Source organism: Halichoeres trimaculatus, unplaced genomic scaffold (assembly GCF_033239565.1).
Source record: "Halichoeres trimaculatus isolate MK-OKI-2021-1 unplaced genomic scaffold, fHalTri1.1 fHalTri1_scaffold_12, whole genome shotgun sequence".
Taxonomy (NCBI): Eukaryota; Metazoa; Chordata; class Actinopteri; order Labriformes; family Labridae; genus Halichoeres; species Halichoeres trimaculatus.
Genome location: NW_027437190.1, coordinates 31,891,276 through 31,915,715, shown reverse-complemented (window position 1 = coordinate 31,915,715; position 24,440 = coordinate 31,891,276). Strand labels below are relative to the sequence as shown.

The window sequence follows — 24,440 nt, the reverse complement described above, 5'->3', positions numbered from 1 at the left end:
AAGGGAGACTTTTTCAAGATCACTGAGAAACTCCTCACAGCCCATTTACAGAGAGAAACTTATTTAGAAAAAAATCTTATTAATTATAAAATGTTTTCATCAAAGTGAAACAAAAGTTTTCTTTTTTTTTCTTCCAAATAAAATCAGAAAAGAAGAAATCAGGAGAGAAAGAATTGAAGCGTACTGTGCTGCTGATGATCTAGTGTTGACAAACAGGCTGTTGTTGCTCACATATAATCAGCAGCATCACATGCACACAGAGGCCTGCAGCATTAGAGCCTTCACTCACTTCCCTCACAGACAGACGCACAAATGAGGTGAGTCCTCACATAACCAACCCTGCAGACCACACAATCATGCTGTAGTGACGACTCCATATGCATAAGCGTGAACGTGAACACACAGATAGGGAGCGGGGTGAGCCTGTCGCCATACCACATGTGATCACGCATACAGACGAGCGGCTCATGGCGGGCTTAGGCTGCCGCCGGCGTCTCCCTTCTTATGGTCCACATCTGTGATTAAGAGAATGAATGGATCATTGACATGCACGAGGCGGCGAAACATACAGGAATGCCTCTCTGCCGTGCTGCTTCATTGTTTGGCTTTGATTAGAACTGAAAACTGAATCTTTGTGGCTTATAAAAAATAAATACCCAGCAGCTCTCGGAGGGAACAAAAACTCCTCCAGTCAGATTGTGCCGACGCAGCTCCAAGTTTGCAGAGCTGACCTTCCGTCCAGTGTTTTTATTTTCACTTCATGTGGCCCCAAACTTCACCTGGAGCTCCTCCCCACCAGCCCAGGACTTTCCAGATCACCTCCCCTCTCTGTAACCTTGTTAGTATTTCGTCAAGTACGCACACGGCCACGCACATTAGCGAGCTGACCGGTCACCGTCGGACACTGCAGGCCGAGGCAGCCGCACGCACTGCTGTCAATTAGCTGCCTCTCTAATGCAATCACAGCAAATTAAGTGTTTGTTTCTTGGTATTTAAACATCCCCAAAGCTGCCTTTCATGTTGGCGGCCGTCTGTTTTGCGTCTAATAGGGTTTGTGGTCCCAGTTGGAGAGTAATTGAGCGAATCATTTACCCGCCATACGAGGCTGCGAGGTTGGCTCATCCAGTTAGGGCTCTGTTATTGTGAAGGAACGGAAGAAGTTGGACTGAACATTGCCTGTCATGATCCAATTAGCCGTCCAACAGGCCGGCTAGCTCGCTGATGAATAATTGTCGATGCGACATGTGTTATTTTGTTGGATTAGAGAGGGTTCGCAGTGAGGCAGTGAGTTGTGGCAACCAGCTCACAAAGATCTGCACACAGTCTGTCGTCTGAAACACACAACACTTCCTCAGCTTGTCAAGAAAGGCTGAGAGAGGCTGATGTGTCTTAATTAAGCATCATTTCTGGAGCAAAAATGAAAAGAGAGGTTCATTTTTTCATCATGAAATACAAAATATGAGATCTGAAGCGTGCACGCAGAGCAGGAACCCACAGGGAGGGACGGTCAGGAAGTGAAGAAGTTATTGTTTTATGGAGACTTTTTATGTTTACTTAAAGTTTTAATTATTTTGTAATTGGAACAGCAAACTTTACTGTAATAATTAAATACCTGCTCTAAACCTGCAGCTTAGCATTATTATTTAACCCTTTCATGTTTAAAGCAAAGTAGCCTAAAGCGACACTTACATCTAGTCCATCATGTCAAAGTATTGCAGATAAAATTTTCTGCATATTGTGAAACTGCATTTAAAGGGATAGTTCAGTTTTTTTGAAGTGGGGTTGTATGAGCTCTATGTGACCACTAAGGACATTAGATACAGTAGAAAGTTGTCTCCTCTCCCTCAGTAAGACACAGACTGTAATCGATGGTGACGAGGAAATAGACGCTAACAGGGACAGACGGTACCAAATTCAAAGGCTATTTTCTCAGCCTACAAGAACTAAAATCAAAAAGTAATACCACAGTTTAATAGTGCGCTACATAGAATATTTTTTAAGTTCACTAAGTCTTCGAAAATATAAACATTTATCTGGACCTAACTAACTGGTCATGTGTCCTTCCACGCAGCGCTAGTGCGCTCCGTCCCCCTCCTCCTTTCAGCTGTAGGGAATGGAAACAAGCTATGCTTCAGGCACCAGTTGTAGCCTCGTGTAAGTTTGATCAAGTATTGTAATTCTTTTGTTTGTACTCTTAGGATTGTGAGGCAGCATAGGAAATTCAAAATGAGTGACTATGACAGCGGCAATGAAGTTTCATTCACTTTGGAACCAAAAGGATCAGAGATTTCCTTGCTCTTCTGAATTCTGGAGTGTCCTGTAACAGCGACAACAACAACAACAACAGTCGTGGCAGCAGTAACACTCAGCATCTTGATGTCCAGTGTCCGCAGGTGTTTCCTCTGTATTCCTTTCAGTCGCCATCTTTAGCAGCTCTTCTTCTGTGTGCTCCGGTTCATACAGGTATCCTTTTGGTTCCAAAGTGAATGGAACTTCATCGTCGCTGTCATAGTCACTCATTTTGAATTTCCTACGCTGCCTCACAATCCTTAGAGCACAAACAAAAGAATTATGATACTTGATCAAACTTATACGAGGCTACAACTGGCGCCGAAGCCTAGCTTGTTTACATTCCCTACAGCTGAAAGGAGGAGGGGGGACGGAGCGCACTAGCGCACTAGCGCTGCGCAGAAGGACACATGACCAGTTAGTTAGGTCCGGATAAATGTTTATATTTCAGAAGACTTAATGCACTTAAAAAATATTTTATGTAGCGTACTCTTAAACTGTGGTATTACTTTTTGATTTTAGTTCTTGTAGGCAGAGAAAATAGCCTTTGAATCTGGTACGGTCTGTCCCTGTTAGCGTCTATTTCCTCGTCACCACCGATTAAAGTTTGTGTCTTACAGAGGAGACAACTTTCTACTGTATCTAATGTCCTTAGTGGTCACATAGAGCTCATACAACCCCACTTCAAAAAAACTGAACTATCCCTTTAAGGTCCCATAATTTCATTGTTCAACTCCTGAAGTGTTGTGACTTTAGGTCTTGGAATACTGGTTGCTTTTTGGCATAATGCACAAAAAATAACTTTTGTTTTAGGGTCGTCGTACTGTCAGGACACTTTTATTTATTTGAATTTGACAGCACTTAGACTGGACATGTGGGCTTTGTTTTAACCAGCTGTTGCCCAGTGCAGTTGGCTCAAAACCTGGTGCTTCTGATGCAGGTACAAGTGTCTCATTTAAAGATCTCAAGAAAACCTTATTTTTCTATAATTTTGCCAGCAAATGAGGGTAGACAATTGAAAACGCTCAGACTGCAATGCAAATCCTTGCGTCTCAGTGATGTGCAGAGTTGATTGTTGTCTTTTTTTCCTGCAGGCTGAACTTCTTCAGAGACGTTCCTGATTTCAGAGTCCTGGCTTGTGGAGGAGACGGCACCGTTGGCTGGATCCTGGACTTTATAGGTGAACTTTGATACTACAACACTGAGGAGGGAATTTATGTTCTAAGTATATAACACTCATGATGTTAAGTCACAAAAATGCCAACATGTTTCTGCAGAGATGTGCAGTTTGCTCCAGTTTTGTATTAGATTATAACAGAAATAAGCTGTTAGCATCTCCAGAGATGAAATAACTTATAATCAGCTGACCAAAAAGCAAAATGACAAAGCATTAAGTTCATCTTAACTTAATGTTGCCTTGTTTGTCTGTTATCTTTATTAATTTTTATTGTGTTGCTCCTTTTTAACTGCATTTTAATTACTTGTAATGTGACTTCTTAGGTTACTTTAGCTTCCAAAGAATCAGAGATTTTGCCAGGAAAGCTAATCTTCTCTTCTTTCAGAAACAGTTTGAAACATTTTGGCTTACCCAAATATTCAAAGAGTTACGGTAATGCTGCCCCGCATCAATTATTGCCTTTGTTTGGAACGTCATTGCACGTAGCGTCCTATGCAGTACCGTAATACCCTGTGTATCACCGTTAAGCTTTTCTTTTTAAAGGAGCCGCTTGAATTTTCTTGCTAGCTCAAATGTTTGAGGAGTTACCATCATTCCGAAAGCACTTGTACAATGGGAGCGCTGATGCTCTGACGGGTTTTAAAGAGTTAAAATGTTATGCGCAGATACTTTATTTCTAGGTCATCCAGAGGCAGAGATGCCGTCTTATTCACTTGTTTCTGTCCAATATGCCCAAAATGAATGATAACACCATCTCTCAGAGGCGCTCTCTGCTCTGTCGTGCTTTAACAATGTTCTTTGGCTCGTTTGTTGAGGTGTAATAAGTTCCATAAATCCATCCCCTTTAGTGAATCAGGCCTCAGAGTTTTGTCCCTGAACTGCTTCCATAGGATTAATAGGTTAACGCACATTATTCTCCAATCTTCTGGAAAGTACATGACTTTTACAGGCAGGCTCTTTTCGATTAAATAAAACTGCTTTTGTTTTTGAGTTTTCAAACCCCTAAAACGGTGGGGTTATAGTCTGTATGTAAACCCTTTAATTATGTCCATGTCTGGTTATTCAGCAGAGGTAAAATGGGATGATTACGTCAACATAGAAGTTATTACTTCAGAAAAATAAAAAATGACCCGTCCTCCTGGATTTGGTTGAGTGTTATTTGTTCTGTCCCTCAAAAATTGCCTCAATTTTTTATCAATCAAAACAAAGAGAGGTGATAACAGCCAGGTAAAATGTGTTTCTGTAAATAGACCGCAGCACTCAACATTCATATTGTGGTGTACTTTGACAAATCAGGCTGCAGAATGGGTTTTTGTGCTCTCTTTGCAAAGTGACTTTTGTTCCTTGCTCTGGCCTTGCTTCACGTCATGTTGTGATATTTGTCCCGCTGCTCCAGATAAAGCCAACCTGGACAGGAACCCCCCTGTGTGTATACTTCCTCTGGGCACGGGCAACGACCTGGCAAGATGTCTGCGCTGGGGAGGAGGTACTGCAAGAAAACAGACACGCCGCAGTGAATACACGGACTAAATCTACCAGATCACATTCAACCTTATGACTTTGTTTTAAGATGGACGCAGTTTAAACATAAAAAGATCTCATCAATTGAAAAATTAGTAACATGTTAAAAGTGTTCATCACACCTTCACAGGTCGAGGGGGTCACTGAGATCAAGGTCGCTTCTTTAGTTGTTTTTTCAACTAGACAAACATGTACACACCACATCTAAAGCCATCTTAAGATGTGAATGTCTTAAAACAAAGTCTTCAAGACACAAAAATCTGTCCGGGTGCATCCCATGTTCTGCTGTGTCATGTCTCAAGACATGAGGGGCGTCTAAGTTTTAGTCTTAAGACATCGTAAAGGGGCTGTGAGGAGTTTGAAAGTGATCTTGAAAAAGTCTCTCTTTTAGATATCTGCCTGATCCTAATCCACACTTTACAATGAGATTATCAGCACCGATATTGCTGGTTACAGGTTTTTTTTTTTTAAATTGCTACTTCTTAGCTTCCAGTTTGGGTCGCCCGGGACCGGATTGGTCTCCATGACAACACCACACCGGCTGACAAAGTTTAGTAGAAAGAAGAGAGATCTGTGTTTTTCTCTGCTGAAAACGTTTTCTGTGATTAATTTTGTAGTGATGGTGGACACTGGACAGAAGAGCAGAAGAAAGATAAACAGGAGAGAGATAGAGCACAAGCTAAAGGCTAACACAGGAGCTAAACTTTTAGCGCTAATGTTCACTCCAACCCTCAGTCAGCAGTTATTCTGCAGTGTTCTGTTCAAACTTGAGAGTCTATCAATAAAATGAAGAGTGAGGTTACGTTAGCTCTGCTTGGTAGATGACTGGCAGGACATAACCAGGATTTACTGACGTTACACATTACAGACATGTCTTAGAGCACCAGGCCGCCAGCCATGCTAAAAATGAACAGCTACTGAACTACTTATAAACTGACAGTGTTTACTTGTTGTCACGTTAGCCTACGGATATGTCAGAGCACTGGGATGCCGATAGCACTACATATAGCCGGCTGCTGCAACCTTTGCTTGATGTCACCTTTCAAACCGTATCGCTACGTAACTGTACAAATAAATATCTTACCTTGGCGTTTAGCCAGTAAAAAGTTGTCTTGAACAAAGAAACTTTGTTTTGATCTGATCTCAATTTGATTCCAAAACAAACACACACCTCACTAAAAGTTATTTACGACAGTGTGCAGAGACTCCGGGCCACAAGGTGGCGAGGGAGTGCAATTAAAACAGATCCTCCTCGTAGGCTCCTCAAAAGGTTTCCCTGACATCAGATCAATGAAATCAGAATGACATCACATTGTTAAAGCTTGAACCTTTAATTTATTAATACATACAAAAAGACTAATTTTTAATTTTTAGGTCACTAGAGAATAAAATCCTAAGATTAACAGAATTAAGTCTCCATAAGAAGGCAAAGTAAGTTTACTCATATAGCACATTTCAGCAAGGCAATTCAAAGTGCTTTACAGAGAAAACATATTAAAAGAAAACAATTAAAACTCATTTAAAAGCAGATAAAAAAAAAGATAAAACAAAACAAAAGTTAAAACAGATTTTAAGATACAAGCATGAAAGTCGCAGTGCAGCGCCGCAGAGTTGTGTGGTTAAAAAAGTTATTGGAAAAAGGACTCACAAGTGCTGTAGTTTATTTTCATTTTGCTTTGCCAAGTAAAAAAGCACCAATTGCTCCTTTAACACCAAACCTTTGCTGTATTCTCAGGCTATGAGGGCGAGAGCCTCCTGAAGATCATGCGGGACATCGAGAACAGTTCAGAGGTGATGCTGGATCGCTGGAAGATCGACGTCACGCCAACGGACAAAGACGAGCGAGGCGACCCAGTGCCATACAGCATCGTCAACAACTACTTCTCCATCGGAGTGGTGAGTCGGCTCAGATTCTACCTTTGGGTCTGCTTCAAGATTAGTCAGGGGTACAAATGTTTCTTTGACAATTCATCATTCCACATCTAAAAAACAGGCACAGTGAGACCAAGATGTGTTTGAGAGATGTTAATGTCCATAAATGAAGAGACAAAACCAGGCTGAGCCTGATGCTGTCGGCTTTAGTAGAAGCTGAGAGCCTATTCTTGATTCCTGCTGGAGTAAATTATCTTTGTTTGCACTTAAATGAAGCTGTGAGCTGATTTACAGTTGATTGCATGTTTTCTTTTAAACTAAGATATCTCACACTAAATTGGAGAAAAACACCTTGGTGCATTCAGGGGCATCGGGAGTCTCACTTTACAAGTGTCAACTCCCCGGTAGAGGAAAAAAATCTGAAACACCGCTGAGTATCTGCACCTAGAGTGGGGTTTTTCAGACATGTTATATGTACATTTTCCACACGTTTCCTTATGGATCAAGGTGAGAAGGTGAAATATGTAGAAATGGGAATGTTTAGGAATATCTGAGTATTAAATGCTTCCCTGAAGCAGCCACTGAGGACAAGAAGCTCCTTAAATGATAAGTGTGCTCCTCCGTATGTAGAATTTTGACAGTCAATAACATAATTAACTCAAACATTGTTGCCTATATTAATAAAGCAGAAGAAGGGAAGATGATGAGATTTATTTCAAAATTTTACCTTGCACTTTCAGTTAATGATAAATGTTCAACAGAAGACACAAAGACAAAGTGGGAAAAAGGATCAACTCATGAAATCACAAGTGATGATTGGCAGAATATGTGGGAAAACCACCAAAACACCACTGGTTCTCGAAAATGTAGGGAATTTTTTATGGAAAAACCTGATCCGCTTTTTCGTAAATACTTCATTACTACTTCATTTATTCTGGAAATGTTCAAAAATTAAGAACTACTGGGAAATCATAAAAACAGAAATAAGAAAAATCTTTGGATATACTAAACCATTGAATGCTTTTATGCTGTACTTTTGTAACTTTTCAGATGAAAATGTACAAGAAAATTATAAACATTCATAAAAAATCTTGACAGTGGCTTGTAGGGTTGGGAATCGAAAACCGGTTCCTGATGAGAATCGATAAGAAAGAACTCTAAATGTCAAAATACTTCCAAGCAAATGAAAGAAAAGTTAGGCTCATGGTTGGCTTCATAACTGCGCCAAGGTTCCAAACAACTTAAAATAATGCTATAACCACTTGGAGACACTAGATGGCCTACTTGAGTCAATAATACATTATGAAACTGTACATCAACGTCACATGATATGCAATTTTTACTTATTTCTTTATGTTTATGCCAAGAGATGTCCAGATCCAGTTAGCAATTACATATTTATTCACTTGAAAAAGAAGGAATTGATAAGAGAATCGATACAGAATCGGATCGATAAGCAGATTCAATAAGAGCAATGATATCGATAAAATCTTATAAATGCCCCTCCCTAGTTGCTATAAATAGATGAAATTGATGAAATACAGGACTAAGAACAGCAACACTGTGAAGTATGAGGAGACATGTTAGAAAAAAAACACTGAAAAAAGAGCACGCTATGGAAACCCCCAATGTTTTTGGTTTTCCTTTTTTTTCTGTATGATTGCTTCATACATTATGATTTAAAACCAAATGAAAAAAAAATTGCCTATAACACCAGCCAATCTTTCTTCAGAAGCAACTATGAACTAACACCAGTGAGTCTAAACTATACACTGCAAAAAACTAAAATCTTATCAAATGTTTTTGTCTTGTTTTCAGTGGCAAATGTCGTTTTAGACCTTATATGAGCCACATTCACCTGACAGGTCCAGAAAAATGTCTCATTTCAAGTTATTTAAAGACAAAAATGAGGTCTGAATTGCTTGTGACAAGTTTAAAAAAATCAGCTGATGAAACAAAAGAAAAGTTTCTTGTATTAAGACATTACTCTACTTTCAAGCAAATTTTTGAGCAAATTTCTCTCGTTCCATTGACAGATTTTTTTTCTTGTTGCAAGCAATTCAGACCTCATTTTAGTCTCTTAACAACTTAAAAGAAAACATTTTTCTGGACTGGTCAGGTGAATGTGGCTCATATCGAGTATAATGAGACAATTTTGACTAAAAATAAGATAAAAACACTTGATAAGATTTCAGTTTTTTGCAGTGTACTCCTGAGATTAAGTAAGAGGTATGAAAACACTGATAGCTTTATTGTTTTGAGCAGAGTTTGTGCAAAAGTGTAACCCTACATGTTTTATGAAAACAAGAAGAGAGAAATTGAGAACAAAAGGAAAAAATAACAGTGAAAAATAATGAAAAATGATGGGAAAAAAACAAGAAAAAAACAGATTAATTAATTGGGGAAAAAAGACATGAAAACAGTAAAATAAATAAATTTCGGATAAAAATGGTAATAGATAACAATAGTATAATGATAACAACAGTAATTATAATACATATAGAACAGAATGGAAAAAATAATAATGAAGAATAAAAAAACAGATGAATTAATTGAAAAAAAGACATGAAATCAGTAAAATAAGAAAAATTAGAATAAAAATGGTAATAGATAATAATAGGATAAATGATGACAACAGTCATCATAATAGATATTGCAATGATGCATAACAGAGTCCGACTGAGAAAAAGAATTATATCAGGTGGATAAAACTTTTAAAATAGATAAGGTAAAGCTAAATGAAACAGGAAGTGTAAATGCATTTTCCCTAGATTCCCTCCTTTTTTAAATTATTTTAAAAAAATGTGATAATAAGTCATAAATCTTGTTTAAGAGGTTGTCTTTTTCATCTGTATTTTTTAAAGGACACACTTTGTGTGCTGTTTTTATTTACTTTGTTAAAAGTTCTATAATGATTTGTAAAAAGAAAAAAAAAACAGAAAATATAGATCACATTGTAAAAGTATCTAAAAAGAGGTGACTGTATTTCTATGTTTGAATAAAGATAAAAATTAAAATATTGAATAAATACTAAGGTGTAATAAAGAGTAGGAATGGGATAAAAAAAGGTGAAAGCCAATAAGAAAACAGTGTCGCACAAAAGGAGATTTGTAGAAGTGATTTTTAAGAAGATCTTTAAAGGATAACACAGTTAAATGAACTACATATTCAAATAAGAAAAATTTTTAAAAGAAAAAAAAATACAGCAAAGATCCTCCAGCTAGCAGAGATATAATTAGATAAAGATCTGTTTTTTCCTAATCCTCCACCTGTCAGTCGAAAGTTACACCCTCCCAAGCTTTACACACTCTGACTCATAAACGAAAAAAGCAGGTGACACCTCCTAAACTCTTCCCACCAAAGTTTGTTTCCCTTGTTGTGATAAACGTTTCAGTCACAGGATAAAAGAGGTGCCATAAACAGCTTTAACGCACAGACAGACTCAGACACAACTTAAAACACGAGCTGCAGACTCTGTTCTCTCAAAAACAATACGTTTACCTGCTGTAACAGCCTAATAAGACTATTTATTAGAGCTGATCACATGCTGCTCATGCCTTTATTGAGTTGTCATCAAGCCTGAAGCGTCTCTCATTGATGAACTGGCCTTGTTGTGTATTTTCACGGTGTTACTCAGCCTCCAGCACCCTCCCTCTGTCCATCTCCACCATAATGACAGTGATTTCACGCAGCTCATGTTAGCCATTACTGATAAATGTCAGGGGGAAATATGGTAATTGACATTTGCAGGAGGTAGAGGAGGGAGCCTCTGGATGTTGTGAGTTTTTGTACAGACTGAAGCAGGGAGGTAAGTGATGCATGGCCTCACAAATGTTAGTTGAATAACACCTCCAGCCCGGGCCCCTAATGACCGTGTTAGAGGATATTAGAGGACAGGTCTTGTTAACATTGTGACAGAGGAGAACAATGGCTGTCATCTGTCTGCAGGGATGAACATGTACAGGGGGAAGTTCTTACAGTGAGAAATAAATCTACCAGCATCCATTTCCCAGAAGAAATGTCAAAAAACAAATTACTGCATGTTTTCTTTCATGGATGAACATAAAAAACATGTTTCTGCATTCAAGAGTTAATGACACCTGGTGACAGGCTTAAGTTTAATGACCAGCTACAGTCATATGACCATGATGATGTCACTTACTACAGTTCACAGCGGAAGTAGATGTGTTGGCATTAGGTTTCAATGCATTTTAATTACATTCAAGGTGTCTCATGTAGAAAGTAAGGTACAGTTAGAGAGACTGCACAATTAAAGCAAAGGTCAACGGCTCTCTAAAGAAGGTGAGTCACCGTTCAGGTGCTCACAAACTAGAGAAACTAGTAAAGACTGGCATTATTGTTATCCGTTTTTGCTACAGATGAATCGAAGGCTGACCAGGCTAACTGCTAATTTAAAAAAAAGGCTCAAAGCTCCTTAGACCTTTGCAACTCTTTTTCTTTCTAGATTATTTTGAAAGTTCTTTTTTTTTTTTTTACTAAACAGCATTTTTCCTAGAATTACAGCCTTGGAGGTGCGGTGAAGTTGTCTTCACAGAAAAGTCGCTAGGAAATATTTCTTGTGGTGGTTTTCCCTGCTCTCTGTCCACTAGGGGTTGGAGAAAACAATCAAAAATCAATGTATTAGGATTTTTGTTTGAAAATATCAGAATCGGGATTCTTTGTCAATTTTTTTTTTTTTTTTTTTTCAAATTCAAATTCTACATTTCATGATAAACTTTTTACTGTTTTTTTTTTGTTTCAGAATGGTGTAAAAGTGAATTTCATAATTGGAACATGGTATTAAAACATTATTCTAGTTTAAGCAAATTTTCTGGCAAATTTCTCTTGTTCCATTGGCAGAGTTTTTTTTACTTGTTACAAGCAATTCAGACCTCATTTTTGTCTTTAAACAACTTTAAACAAGACATTTTTTCTGGACTGATAAGTTTAATGTGGCTCAAATTGGGTACAATAAGATATTTTTTTATTAAATTAAGACAAAAACACTTGATAAGATTGCATTTTTTGTATTGAACAGGTGTTGATGAGCAGAGAAGAAGGTAGAACTGATCTGATAATCAGAATCTGTAACCTTTATTGACCACAGGGTGAAATTAAGTAAAGATTTGACATGCTCTATCTAATCTCACTTCTTGGTTATCAGACCGATATAGATGTCAGTATCAGATTGATGCTTCCTTATCATCAAAGGCAGCCCAGAATGCCACACCAACACAAACACCACCCTATTAACATCTCAGCTGAGCTCACCTGGTCCATTTACTGCTCAGCAGTCATCAGTGACTTAGAAAAGCCAGCTTTCATGTATTGTGTAGCCCATTGGAGTCATTTTTCCAGATGTATTTTCCTCAGTGGAGGTCTGGTCTTTGTCTTTTGGATCATCGACACTCATCTTAGTAACTGCGATAGAGTAGACCTGGGTACATCATGGAGCCCCCAGAGGATCAGTAATGGCCTTACTGGTAGCTCAGGGTCTTTCAGCAACCTCTTGTTTTATTCCTGATGGTTCATGGCTTCATCAAGCTTTTGGTCTCTGGATTTTCTCTCATCCTGACTCTTTTGGACGTACTTTTTTATGGTTCAGTGGAAACACAGCAATTTCTTGGTTTTATTAATGTAGATTTCCAGTTTGCTCAGACTCTTCAACGCAAAAAACTGAAATCTTATTAAGTGTTTTGTCTTATTTAAAAAAAAAGAAGGTCTTAATAGACTTGATATAAGCCACATTCACCTGAATAAGAAAGATTTGCTTGAAACAAGAGTAATGTCTAAATACAAGAGACGTTTCTATTTTTCCATTGGCAGATTTCTTCTTAAATTGATTCAATTTTTTTTTTTTTATAACTTGAAATAAGACATTTTTTTCTGGACTAGTCAGGTGAATGTGGATCATAACAAGTCTAAAAAGACATTTCCTACTTAAAATAAGACAAAAACCCTTCATTAGATTTTAGTTTTTTGCAGTGTTGACATTTTGATGCTTGTCCTCAAAGTTGAATATGACTTTAATGATTCTGTGGCTCACTTTTATACACATGAACTAAGATAAAAGGATATTGAGGCTTTGTAGAAAAGTAAAAAAGTGTTTTTCTTTAGCACAGGGCCTGAAATACATCAGACTCAAACTCTATTTATTTTTTGAACAGCAGCCTTTTTTGACGACTTATTAGGAAAAGATCACCCGCATCATAATTTGACCAAAACCTTAAACACATTATTTCACAACCAACGTGTCTCCCACCATAAAGGCCTGTGTTTGTGGTGAATGACTCGAAGGAAACAGTGACTTCTTGTGCCGTAAGAGGACCAGTTTAATTCTTCTTGCTAAACAAAACTCACACAATCATTAAAGTCAGATGTCTTTGGCTTGGCTGGCTCATCAAATCGCTCTTCATCTGTGCCCCGTTAGCAGGATTAGCACCCAGCAGGCGTGATGATGACAAATGAAGTTGTTTGTTGAGGATTAAGACGACTTTGAGCTCTCTATGGATTCGAGTGTGATATAATATTTTCTGACACATTCTTTCTTCAGGTTTTTTTTTGCTTCCCCTCATCTGAAAAAAAAAAAAAAATTACAATAAAGATTATAGGACAAGTCAAGCTAATAATTACCTCAGAGATTATGCAGATGGAGAGCGGATTGTTTCTGTAATGAGTTGAAAACCAAAGATCAGCAGTAGCAGCCGCCATGGACAGACAGCATTAAGTTCAGCTCCTTTAAATTTGTTTTTATCTCAGTTTTTTCCTCTCAGGCTCAGATAACTTCTTGTAGAAGCAGTAATGAAATCAAAACTTGATTCTGATGCGATAACCAGGTGATTCTGCCAGAGAAAAGACATTTTTTGGTAAATTCCTCCACCCTAACCTTCTGCCACGGCCTCGTAGGACGGAGAATTAATGTCGCCATCCCTTTGGGAGGATGTGGAAGTGACGTGAAGTGTAATGATCTCAATCAGGGCCAGGGGTGAGAGACAGAACTAATCACTGAGCGCGCTCCACTACCATAATGCAGTCAGTCGCCCTAATGACCCCAGCGCTCCTGTCAAAGCCATTACTCTCCCCTGTAGTGAAAGGCACATCAAACCGCTGGGGCCCACTCATAATTGGACTAAACTTTGAGCTATGAGAAGACATTACACATGTCTGGTATTAATTTCGGGGCCAGAGTTTTACATTGGTAATTATTTGAAGGCAGCTGGGCGGAGAGTGACGACTTCAGCTGCCGTGAAGGGTCAAAGCTGGAAACATGAATGTGTTAACGTGCACCCTCTTTTGTAAATTTTACATTATGTTACAAACAAAATCAATCAAAGCAACAATTTGATACAAAAAGATAGAGAGTGCAGACCTCCACCAAGCATATTGTGATTGTCACCAACACTTCAGTCCTACTTTAATAATAATAATAATAATAATACATTTTATTTATAGAGCGCTTTTCAAGGTACTCAAAGACGCTTTACATAGGTAGATATTTAAAAAAAGCATATAAAATAACACAGAAGATAAAGCAGGAAGAATCAAGACAAAATAGACAAGAACAGCCAAGTAAACTCAGAGACAAATCAGACATTAAAAGCATCTTTAAAAAGGTGGGTTTTGATGAGTTTTTTGAAGGTGGAGAGGTTGGGGCATGTACGGATGTTTAGTGGTAGAGTATTCCAGAGGGTGGGGGCAGCAACAGAGAAAGCTCTGTCCCCCCAGGTTCGGTGCTTGGTGTCAGGTGGAACGGCGAGGAGGTGGGCTTCAGATGATCGAAGGATTCGAGAGGGGGTGTAGTGGTGGAGCAGGCTGGAGAGGTAGGAAGGGGCCTGGTTGTGGAGGGCTTTGTATGTGAGGAGGAGGATTTTAAAGTTTATTCGCTGTTTGACGGGGAGCCAGTGAAGTTTCTGGAGAACAGGAGTGATGTGATCTCGGGAGCGGGTACGAGTGAGCAGGCGGGCAGCAGAGTTTTGGATGTATTGTAGTTTATTGAGTTGTTTCAAGGGGAGGCCGTAGAAAATGCTATTGCAGTAGTCGAGTCTGGAAGTGATAAAGGCATGGATGAGGGTTTCTGCGGTGGAGAAGGAGAGAGATGAACGAAGACGGGCAATGTTTTTTAAGTGGAAGAAAGCAGTTCTGGTAAGTTGGTTGATATGGTGATCCAGAGTGAGATGGGAGTCAAATAGGATACCAAGGTTGTGTGCATGTAAGGATGGAGCAAGGGAAACGTTGTCGAGTGAGAGTGTAATGTTTTTTGTGGTAGTGGTGAGGGATTTTGGGCCGATGATCAAAAGGTTAGATTTATCACAGTTCAGTTGGAGGTAGTTGGCTTTCATCCAGGATTTGATGTCTGAGAGGCAGCTGGTCAGGGTGGAGAGGGTTGGAGCAGTGATGGAGTTGGTGGAGATGTACAGTTGGATGTCGTCAGCATAGCAGTGATACTGAAGACCATGACGACGGATTATTTTGCCAATGGGAAGGATGTAGAGAATAAACAGGAGGGGACCAAGCACCGAGCCCTGGGGGACGCCATGGGTCAAGGGAGCTGTGGTGGAGGTACAGTTGTTGATATGAATGAACTGGTATCTGTCTGTGAGGTATGATCTTATCCAAGAGAGTGCAGTGCCGGTGATGTGTAGGGTTGATTGTAGACGGGAGAGGAGGATGGTGTGGTTGATGGTATCAAAAGCTGCAGTGAGATCAAGAAGGATGAGAATGCTGAGGTGTCCAGAGTCTGCAGAGATGAGAAGGTCATTAAAGACTTTGAGAAGAGCTGTTTCAGTGCTGTGTTTGGGTCTGAAGCCGGATTGGAATGGTTCGAACAGGTTATTGGAAGAGAGGTGGGTTTTGAGCTGGGAGGCAATGGCACGTTCCAGTATTTTTGACAGAAAAGGGAGATTTGAGATGGGGCGAAAGTTGGATGGGTCGTCTAGGTTGAGTCCTGGTTTTTTGGTTATGGGAGTAATGGCAGCCAGTTTCAGAGGTTGGGGGACAAAACCAGAGCTGAGGGAGGAGTTGATGATGGCAGTGAGCAGAGGTGAGATGACAGGGAGACAGTCTTTGATGAGTGTTGATGGCATGGGGTCCAGGGTACAGGTAGAGGTATTGATTCCTGTCATGAGGATGCGCAGGTCTGCCGAGGACAGTGGGGAAAACTCGGATAGGGGCTGGGTGGTGGAGAGTGGGGAGCCAGGTGGAGAGGTGGGTAAGGTGCTAGAGGTGTTGAGATTGCTGTAGATGGTGTCAATTTTTGTTTGGAAGAAGAGAAGAAAAGATTGACATTTTTCAGCAGTAAATGTTGAGGAAGTGTTGTCAGGTGGTTTGAGGAGGGAGTTTATTGTAGTGAACAAAGCCTTCGGGTTATTAGCACCAGAGTGGATCAGGTTGGAGTAGTGGGTGGACCGGGCAGAGTGTAGTGCATCTTTGTATTGATGAAGGTGTTCCTTGTAGGCTTGAACGTGTACTGATAAACCGGTTTTGTTGCAAAGTCTTTCCAGTTGGCGTTTACGGCATTTCATACGGTGGAGTTCAGTGGTAAACCAGGGGGCAGAGTTTTTGAAGGACACTGTTTTGGTTTTGGAAGGGGCGAGTTTGTTTAGACAAGAGGAGAGTGTGTTGTTGTAAAAATTGACCAGAACAGAGGGGTCGTCAGATTGTGGAGGAGGAGAGGTGGACAGAGTGTGTGTGAGAGAGGCTGAGAGAGCTGTGGGATTTATGGATTTGAGGTTTCTGAAGGTTATTGTCCGTTTTTGTTTTGGGGTAGGGAGAGGGATGTTGACTTTCATGGTGATAGCTAGGTGATCAGAGATGTGAAGATTATGACTTGATATCTGTTGCAGGTGGATGTTGGTGGAGCAGACCAAGTCCAGAGTGTGACCGTGGGTGTGTGTGGGGAAATTGATATGTTGAATAAAGTTGTGACATTGTAGAAGTCCGAGGAAATCAGTGGCAGATTTGCAGTTACTGTTTTCGATGTGAAGATTGAAGTCGCCCAGGAGAAGAACAGAAGGAGAAATGGCACAAAGTTGGATTACAAGGTCAGAGAAATCACAGAGGAAGGAGGGATTTGGCTTGGGAGGGCGGTAAATGATGGCTGCGACTAGGGGGGTTGGACCAGAGAGCTTAAAGGCTAGATGTTCAAATGATGACACAACAGGAATGGTGATGGCAGTTGTTTTGATGTTCTTCCTGTAGATCACAGCAGTGCCGCCCCCGCGTCCATGTGGGCGGGGTTTGTCCATATAGGTGTATCCAGTGGGGGTGGTTTGGTTGAGTGTGATGAAATCCAGGGGTTTTTGCCATGTTTCAGTGATGCAGAGGAAGTCCAGGTTATTGTCCATGATGAAGTCATTCAGGATGAGGCTTTTGTTATTAAGGGAGCGGGTGTTGAAAAGGGCCAGTTTCAGTTGACGGGTGGAGTTGACAGACTGCACGGACCGGGTGAGTGGGCGGAGATTTGCAAGATTCACGTGATGATTGTATTTCTGATGTAGAGCGGGAGTGCTGCGTGGCTGGACGGAAAACCTGTGTGTGGTGAGGATCGAAATTGGGTGAGCAGTTGGTACAGTTGATGTGACTGGGGGTTGTGACACGGATAGCCAGAAGGGGGAGCTCTCACAGGGACCGATGCTTGGAGGTTGTGACATAGAAGAAGACGGAGGGGCGTGTGAAGGGAAAGTAAACAGTCACGCAGGTGCTACAGAGTGAACGGCATGTTGAATGTTAGCTGCAAGTTTTCGGATGCCCAGAGAAGAGTGATGGATACCGTCTGTTCTGTAGAAAGTGTGCCTGTTCCAGAAGAGATTGAAGTTATCAATGAAGGCTATTTTGTGGGAGATGCAGGATGACTGAAGCCAGGTGTGGAGACTGAGGATTCTGCTGAAGCGCTGTGATCCGTGACCTAATGTGGGAGTCGGACCGCTGATAAAAACACGCAAGCCGCAGCTGCTTAAAACGTTTAAGAGTTTTTTGAAGTCCATTTTTGTCAGCTCTGACTGTCTTAACGCGGTGTCATTGATCCCGACGTGGACTATAATTGTGTGGACAGAGGACGGAGCGGACTGCAGCACAGCAGGGAGCCTGGAGAGGATGTCGGTGACCGTGGCTCCGGGAAAGCAACAAGTGAGTGCATTAAAAAAACGCACACGTCTAACAATGGAATCGCCAACTATGAGAGCAGTCGGGGGAAATAGGGGTCGGGGAGAAGGGTGACTGTTGTTAAGCGGGGATGTAGGGGCAGAGGCAGGTGAAGGGGAAGCCGAGAAGGCAGGAACAAGCTCGCCTGTGTTTGTGGAGGGCGGAACGGACAGCGGCGAAGCAACAGCCCGATGTGGCGCGGGTGTGAACTGAAGAGTAGAGCGGCGGGTCCGAGGGCGGTTTGAGTGAATGGGGATGGCCAGCGGAAGAGACCGTGATGACTGCAGGGGAGACGGACAGGGCGTCCGGGAATCAGCTGAGAGAGGAGGAAAGTCACTCAGGGCGAGGATGTCATATTTATTTTCCAGCCTGATGCCTGGGCGAGAAGGATTGCGGGGACAGTGCGCACCTCTTCTGCTGTCAGCGGCGGGCAGAGAAGAGTGACCGTGTACAGATGGAGTGGAGCTGATCAGTAATTTCGGCTTAGCTCCTAGCCGTGTCCAGGAATCTTCAGAGACGGAGGGCGGTAGAGGGGCAGAAGTGACCGGACGATTTGCGGGATCCGATGGAGAGGTTGAAGAAGAGGAGAGCACATCGGGGATGGAGGTCTCAGTGTGAGGTGGGTTGAAGGTAATAGTGTCCATGAGACGTTCGGCTTCTTGGATTTGGTAGAGCGTGGAGATCCGTCCTTCGAGCTCGAGGATTTTACCGGCCAGGCGGGAGCAGGAGTCACAGGACGGAGAGGTGAGTGGAGCCATGAGTATGTGGAATGTGTGCAGCGCCTGGAAAGGAGTAGAAAAAGGGGCCAGTACAGGGCTAAACGTGCATAGAGCAATAGCTTGGAGGCGACGATGGTAGCTGTGGTTGGCAGAGAGAAAGCAGGCACAGGCACTTACACGCAGGGGCTCCGACACGGAGCCCGCAGCGGTGGAATGGCTCAGGGTTAGCAGTGATGAAGAAAGAGCGGGGCTAGCGCGACTTACCGGCGAGGGCCCTGGAAACAGGGCCCGCTGCTGATAGTCGACGTTCTGGTTTGTAGAAGTCAGGGTTCGAACCACCTTCCAGCGAGGTAGTGGCTAGATGTGAATACAGGCTTGCAGGCTGGCACAGGGTCAGTCAGTAAGTTGATAGAGCCTGATTCAGTAAAAGAGGCTGACTTGGGCCAACTTTAATGTTATACTCCCTTTCAGCAGACTGTCTGCTACAATTTGGTGTTAGTTGCAGGTTTGTACAATAATTTGTTTCCTGACAGTGTTGAAAATTATGATGACCCAGTACATATTTCATATTCTGGATCTTAGTATCCAGGACATAGCCAGGATCTGGATCGTACTTCTAATTATAGTGACCTTGTCTTGTATTGTTTTGCAAAGTAATCTGACCATTTATGGTGGAGTTATATTCACACAGGGTGAAAACAGCCCTATCTCACAATAATAAAGAATCCTTTATAAAAGTCCTGGATCCAGATGGTGATCCAGATTACCTCCAAAATTTAACCAGTTATTCCTTATCCCATTTTGAACATTTTCTGAAAATTTCATCAAGATCCGTGTGTTACTTTTTGAGTTGTGTTGTTCTCAGACAAACTCTGGCCAACTTCCAGAAAGAAAAACTTTATCGCAAACGTTGCAAAAAAGGTCTTCTTTCTGGAAGTTGTCTAGTGTGCAAGAACTTTCTTCTGATACTTTGGACCTTTTCTGTCTTTATCCAGTGCACCTACTCAAGGAGTGGATGTGAAGATCTCTGCTGTTCCTGACAAAATAAAAAAAAATATTTTTTAATTTTTTGCATTTATAAGGGATAATTTCCATAGGATCAATAATTTATTATTGTACAAAACACAATTTTATGTCAACAGAGTGCTGCTGCTGATTCCTACAGTCTCTAAAATGTTAAAAGCAAAACACAAAAAGGGACTTACCCTTCGGGCGCAGAGAAAAGAAAGAGGGTGAGAGGAAAAAAACTAAGATGTTTGCATGCCTTAGTAATGAATGTTTATCAAAGAGATTTGTAGTCTGTAGCCATCAATAGAAAATTAGCTAGCTAGTACAAAATGAGAGAAAATTGTCTTGTAACAGACTGTTTAAATAGCTTAGTATTCATGCTAAACTCTTAGTATTTGTGTAATACTAACTTTGAGTTGATTCTTGGAGTTGGCACTATATATTTTTTTGCCTTTTTTTGACTTCAAAACAAAGTTTTTGTACAATAACATTTTATAGCAAACTTTAATTAATGTGTCAACTTGTTTGCAAGCAGATATAGAGGACCCCAAAACAAATTTGCTCAGGGCCCCATGGAGGCTCAGGCCAGCCCTGCCAGCTCTCACCTTGTTTCCTGCTCCATCAACTGTCTTATTCCCTGATTAAAGGCATAAAAAGCTGGAGAAAAAAAAGAATAAAAAGGCTAATAGAGGAATTTTACCGTGGTTCTGAAATAAGCTGCTTCACTGCAAAACACGGAAATCTGGTCAATTGTCTTATCATACTTGATTTGAGACACTTTCAACTGGTCAGTCCAGAAAAATGTCTTGCATTTAGGTATTTAAAGACAAAAATGAGGTCTGAATTGCTTAAAACAAGTTAAAAAAAAAAATTTGCCAATGGAACAAGGACAATATCTGAAAATGAGTAACTTCTCTCATGTTCTGTTGGCAGACTACTTTTTCTCTTTTCAAGCAATTCAGACCTCATTTTTGTCTCTAAACAACTTGAAACAAGAGAATTTTTTGGACTGGTCAAGTGAATGTGGCTCATATTTAGTCTAAAAAGACATTGTTTACTCAAAGTAAGACAAAAAAAAAGATAAGATTTCATTTTTTTGAGTGTTCCAGGAGCTTGAGAGAAGAGTGTAAGTATTACTGGAAAATAAATTGGAGGTAGGCCCATTACAAGAGCTGTTATTCAGCTGAAAATGTGGGAAATCACTTAAGAGCCACATATGGTTAGTTTTTATTTAAGACAACCTGATAACTAAAAATTACATGATATTGTCATTTTTAAGGTATAAATGAAACATAAAGAACCGCAGAACAAGCTTCAGTTACACCTGTGGTTAGATTTTAACTTTTATGTTGTTTATAGCAATGGTGTTCAAAAGAGAAAACCACATTTTATTTGTTTCTTTAAGTTTTTTATGTGAAATAGTTTATTATTTGCTTTTTTTAAAGCTTCAAAGGGGAGAAGTTTTATTTTCTGTATGTATTAGTACAAATAAATACTCACCATTCAAATCAGACAAGCTAATTCTATGGGTTTTAATGAATGGTTAAAACCTGAGGAAGATTAAAAAACTGGATTTCCCTCTTAATTTCTAATTGCTACATAAACATATATTTTTAAAGATGTTTTAATATCCGTTATATAAATAGTAATAAATATGAGCCTTTTAACATCTGTTTTTCCCAGTGATGTTGCTCTGAGTTGGCTGCAGCGCCTCTTTATTGATGCACTCGGAGCACGCTGCTGCGCTGCAGAATGACAAATTGCCGTATCCACTCCTGGCTGCTTGAAATCACTGTTTACTCTTGCAAAAGCTGCAGCTGCACTTGTACAGATCTCAGATAATAGAGCTCAAACCAAAGGGGAGACAACCTCTGCTGCTCCTGCTCTCTTGTTTGCAGCTATTGTCCTGTTTGTAAGAAAATCAAGTTACACTCTCTCAGATACATCCATCATCTCACCTCTCTGACTCGCGCTGGAAGCGTGAGGTGAGTCTGCGGGGATCGTGCAGGATTCTTTTGGTCTTCTGCGTACAGCTTCTTGAAGAGACATCAAGAGAGGCTCCATTGATTTTTTTTTTCCTCTTTTGGCTTTCTCCTAAATGTCTGTACAGAGAGCTAGCAGGGGGTCCTCCCTGTACGTGCAGTTTCAGTAGTGCCACTCAAAACGGAGCGGGTCAAAACAGATTGCTTCAGTGGAAGCGGGGGAAGAGGAACAAGCCCAAAAAAAGTTTGCAGCAACTTTGTTTCACTCTTCTCTGAGATGTTCAGAGCCCGACCAGTTTGCTGAGTTTGATGGAGTTTGTTTGTTTTGTTTTTTGTTGGCCCGGCCAGCGTTTTCCTGCTGACTCTGGCTCTGAAGTGTAAATTAAAGGAAATTTCAGCGCTGTTAATCTGTGAAGTTCATTACTTCAGACTTTGCAATCTGTTGACGAGGTTCTCTGCATACTTTATGACAACTTTATGACACTTTTTAAATATTTATTTAAGGTGAATCAATTTCTATATTAAACACCTGCTTTAAAAGAGTTACTCATATTAATGCAAGTTTCTAATGAGGCAGCAGTTTGGCGTTCTTACTGAACCTGTTTATTTTTTTATTTTTAAATACAGAGGCTTTAGCGTCTGATAAAGATGAGTATGAAGTTTTTCATAGATCTATATTCACACTTATTGTGTTAATACAGGATGAACAATCATTGTAAGCTCCTCTAAAACACTAATGAACAAACAATGTGGCCCTTAACGGTCCCTCATTCCTGCTTTATTAGTCAATATGTCACAGACACATTTTTGCACCAGTAGCGCTCACGACTGTTTTTGTTCCACCCCCAGGTCAGATTAGCAAAACTTCTAATTTTCCTGAATACTGGAGCAACGCTACATCAATTTGCACTGAGCAGATTGAGAAGGGCAGGAAGTCGTGTGCTGAAACCAAACTGAAACGTCCAGTTGACTCTCAAAATAAAATAAAAAACATGGACACCAGAAGTCAACCCCAAGAGTCGGCAGGTTTTAGGTTTTACAGCCCAACATTAATGAGGAGAGGCTCACCATTGGTGTGTGGAGCTGAAGTGAGTTGACGATAGACTGTAAAATTAATGGACTAGTCCCCTGGTGTCACTCGTCTGTTTCTGAAACAGATTTTTGAAGCAGATCGGCTATCGCAGCCATATTGGAAGTGGCAAGAGCTTCGCGAAGAGCCATAGGCTGCCCATCAGTCACATGACCTGAGCTGTGCCTCTCTAGGTCTTAATATCCTCTGAACTGCCAAGTTAGGAGACGATATTTTAACCAGGGTGTGAATAGGTTAATATCTGTTGTGAAAACAGCTTTTTTGGCTTGGTGTGTATGTGACTTCCGGTACTTTTGGAACCAGCCTCAAGCGGACACTTGAGAAACAGCAAATTTTAGCACCTCTGCATTGTCTCACATTCTTAGACCACGGGTTGCTGCTTGGAGTTGAAAGATGAGAAAGTACACAGTCTATAAGTACCGAGCAAAGACAGGACAGATGTGTTGTGGATGCGTTGTAGACTAGGCTCCTATAGTCTTTAATCTGGAGGAAATTTCCATGTCTTCCTGAAGAGGTTGAAGGCCCATTTCTCCTCCCGTCACTGCTCACGTATTTCCATGTGTCCTTTACATTGGCATTGCTGTTAACCAATACATCCACCAGGGGGAGCAGCCTAGAGTCAAAGGTTATGACAACAACAAACTCAAAAACAAACATGGTGACTGTGGAGGAGGTGTTGCTAATATAACGATTGCGTAAAAGACATCAACTGAGGCAGCAATGTGTGAGGCGGTGGTGTCTTAAAGTGATACTCCGGGATGGAACAAGTTGGGTCCTATCACAAGGTTTAGGGCAGAAATGACCCCTACAGCAGTGTTTTTGTGCAGCAGAAGCCCAGAGTGCACACACCAAACACCCCCTCCCTGCTCCTCTGCAGGTTTCCTCTGCACTCAGACGGGGCCATATTTTACTTGACCAAAAACACAAATAAACGGACTCCCATTGAAAAAATCTGATATCGGTCTGCATTCAAACTTTATTTAGAGAATTTCCAGCGCGTTACTTTCACACAAAAACACCGCTAAGTAAGGCTCTAGTTCTCATCGTGTCTCTTCGTCCTGGCAGACTACCTGCGTTTGTTTATATCTGGCACTGATACACTAAGCGGCAAGTGCCTCGTAGCCAGCTGTGGCTCTGCAGCGGAGGTAGCGCCATTTTACGACACGATGAGAACTAGAGACATATTTAGCGGTGTTTTTGTGTGAAAGTAACGCGCTGAAAATTCTCTAAATAAAGCGTGAATGCAGACGGATATCAGATTTTTTCAATGGGAGTCCGTTTATTTGTGTTTTTGGTCAAGTAAAATATGGCCCCGTCTGAGTGCAGAGGAAACCGACAGAGGAGCAGAGAGGGGGTGTTTGGTGCGAGCGCCCTGGGCTTCTGCTGCACAAAAACACTGCTGTAGGGGTAATTTCTGCCCTAAACCTTGTGATAGGACCCAACTTGTTCCATCCCAGAGGATCACCTTAAGGCTGGTTCACATTACAGGATTCTTCATAACTTCATACATTTAGAGAGCACACACTTGATGATAACAAAAGACAGATCGCACAAGATTTCTCTCTCCTGATCTTACGGCAAAGATGGTTGTTTTCAGACTCTAGAATCTCAAAAAAACACACACTGAAAAGAAAATGGCTGAT

At 40.9% G+C, this 24,440-nt stretch overlaps 1 protein-coding gene across 5 annotated transcripts in view; it reads left to right on the top strand.

Annotated features, from left to right (window-relative positions):
- Positions 1 to 24,440, top strand: part of dgkb (diacylglycerol kinase, beta) — a 121,889-nt gene that overhangs the window by 56,210 nt on the left and 41,239 nt on the right. For all 5 annotated transcript variants that reach the window (XM_074683158.1, XM_074683157.1, XM_074683161.1 and 2 more), the window contains 3 exons: positions 3,384 to 3,469; positions 4,863 to 4,952; positions 6,723 to 6,883. In XM_074683158.1, the coding sequence (XP_074539259.1) occupies positions 3,384 to 3,469; positions 4,863 to 4,952; positions 6,723 to 6,883 (337 nt within the window). The remainder of the gene's footprint in view (positions 1 to 3,383; positions 3,470 to 4,862; positions 4,953 to 6,722; positions 6,884 to 24,440) is intronic.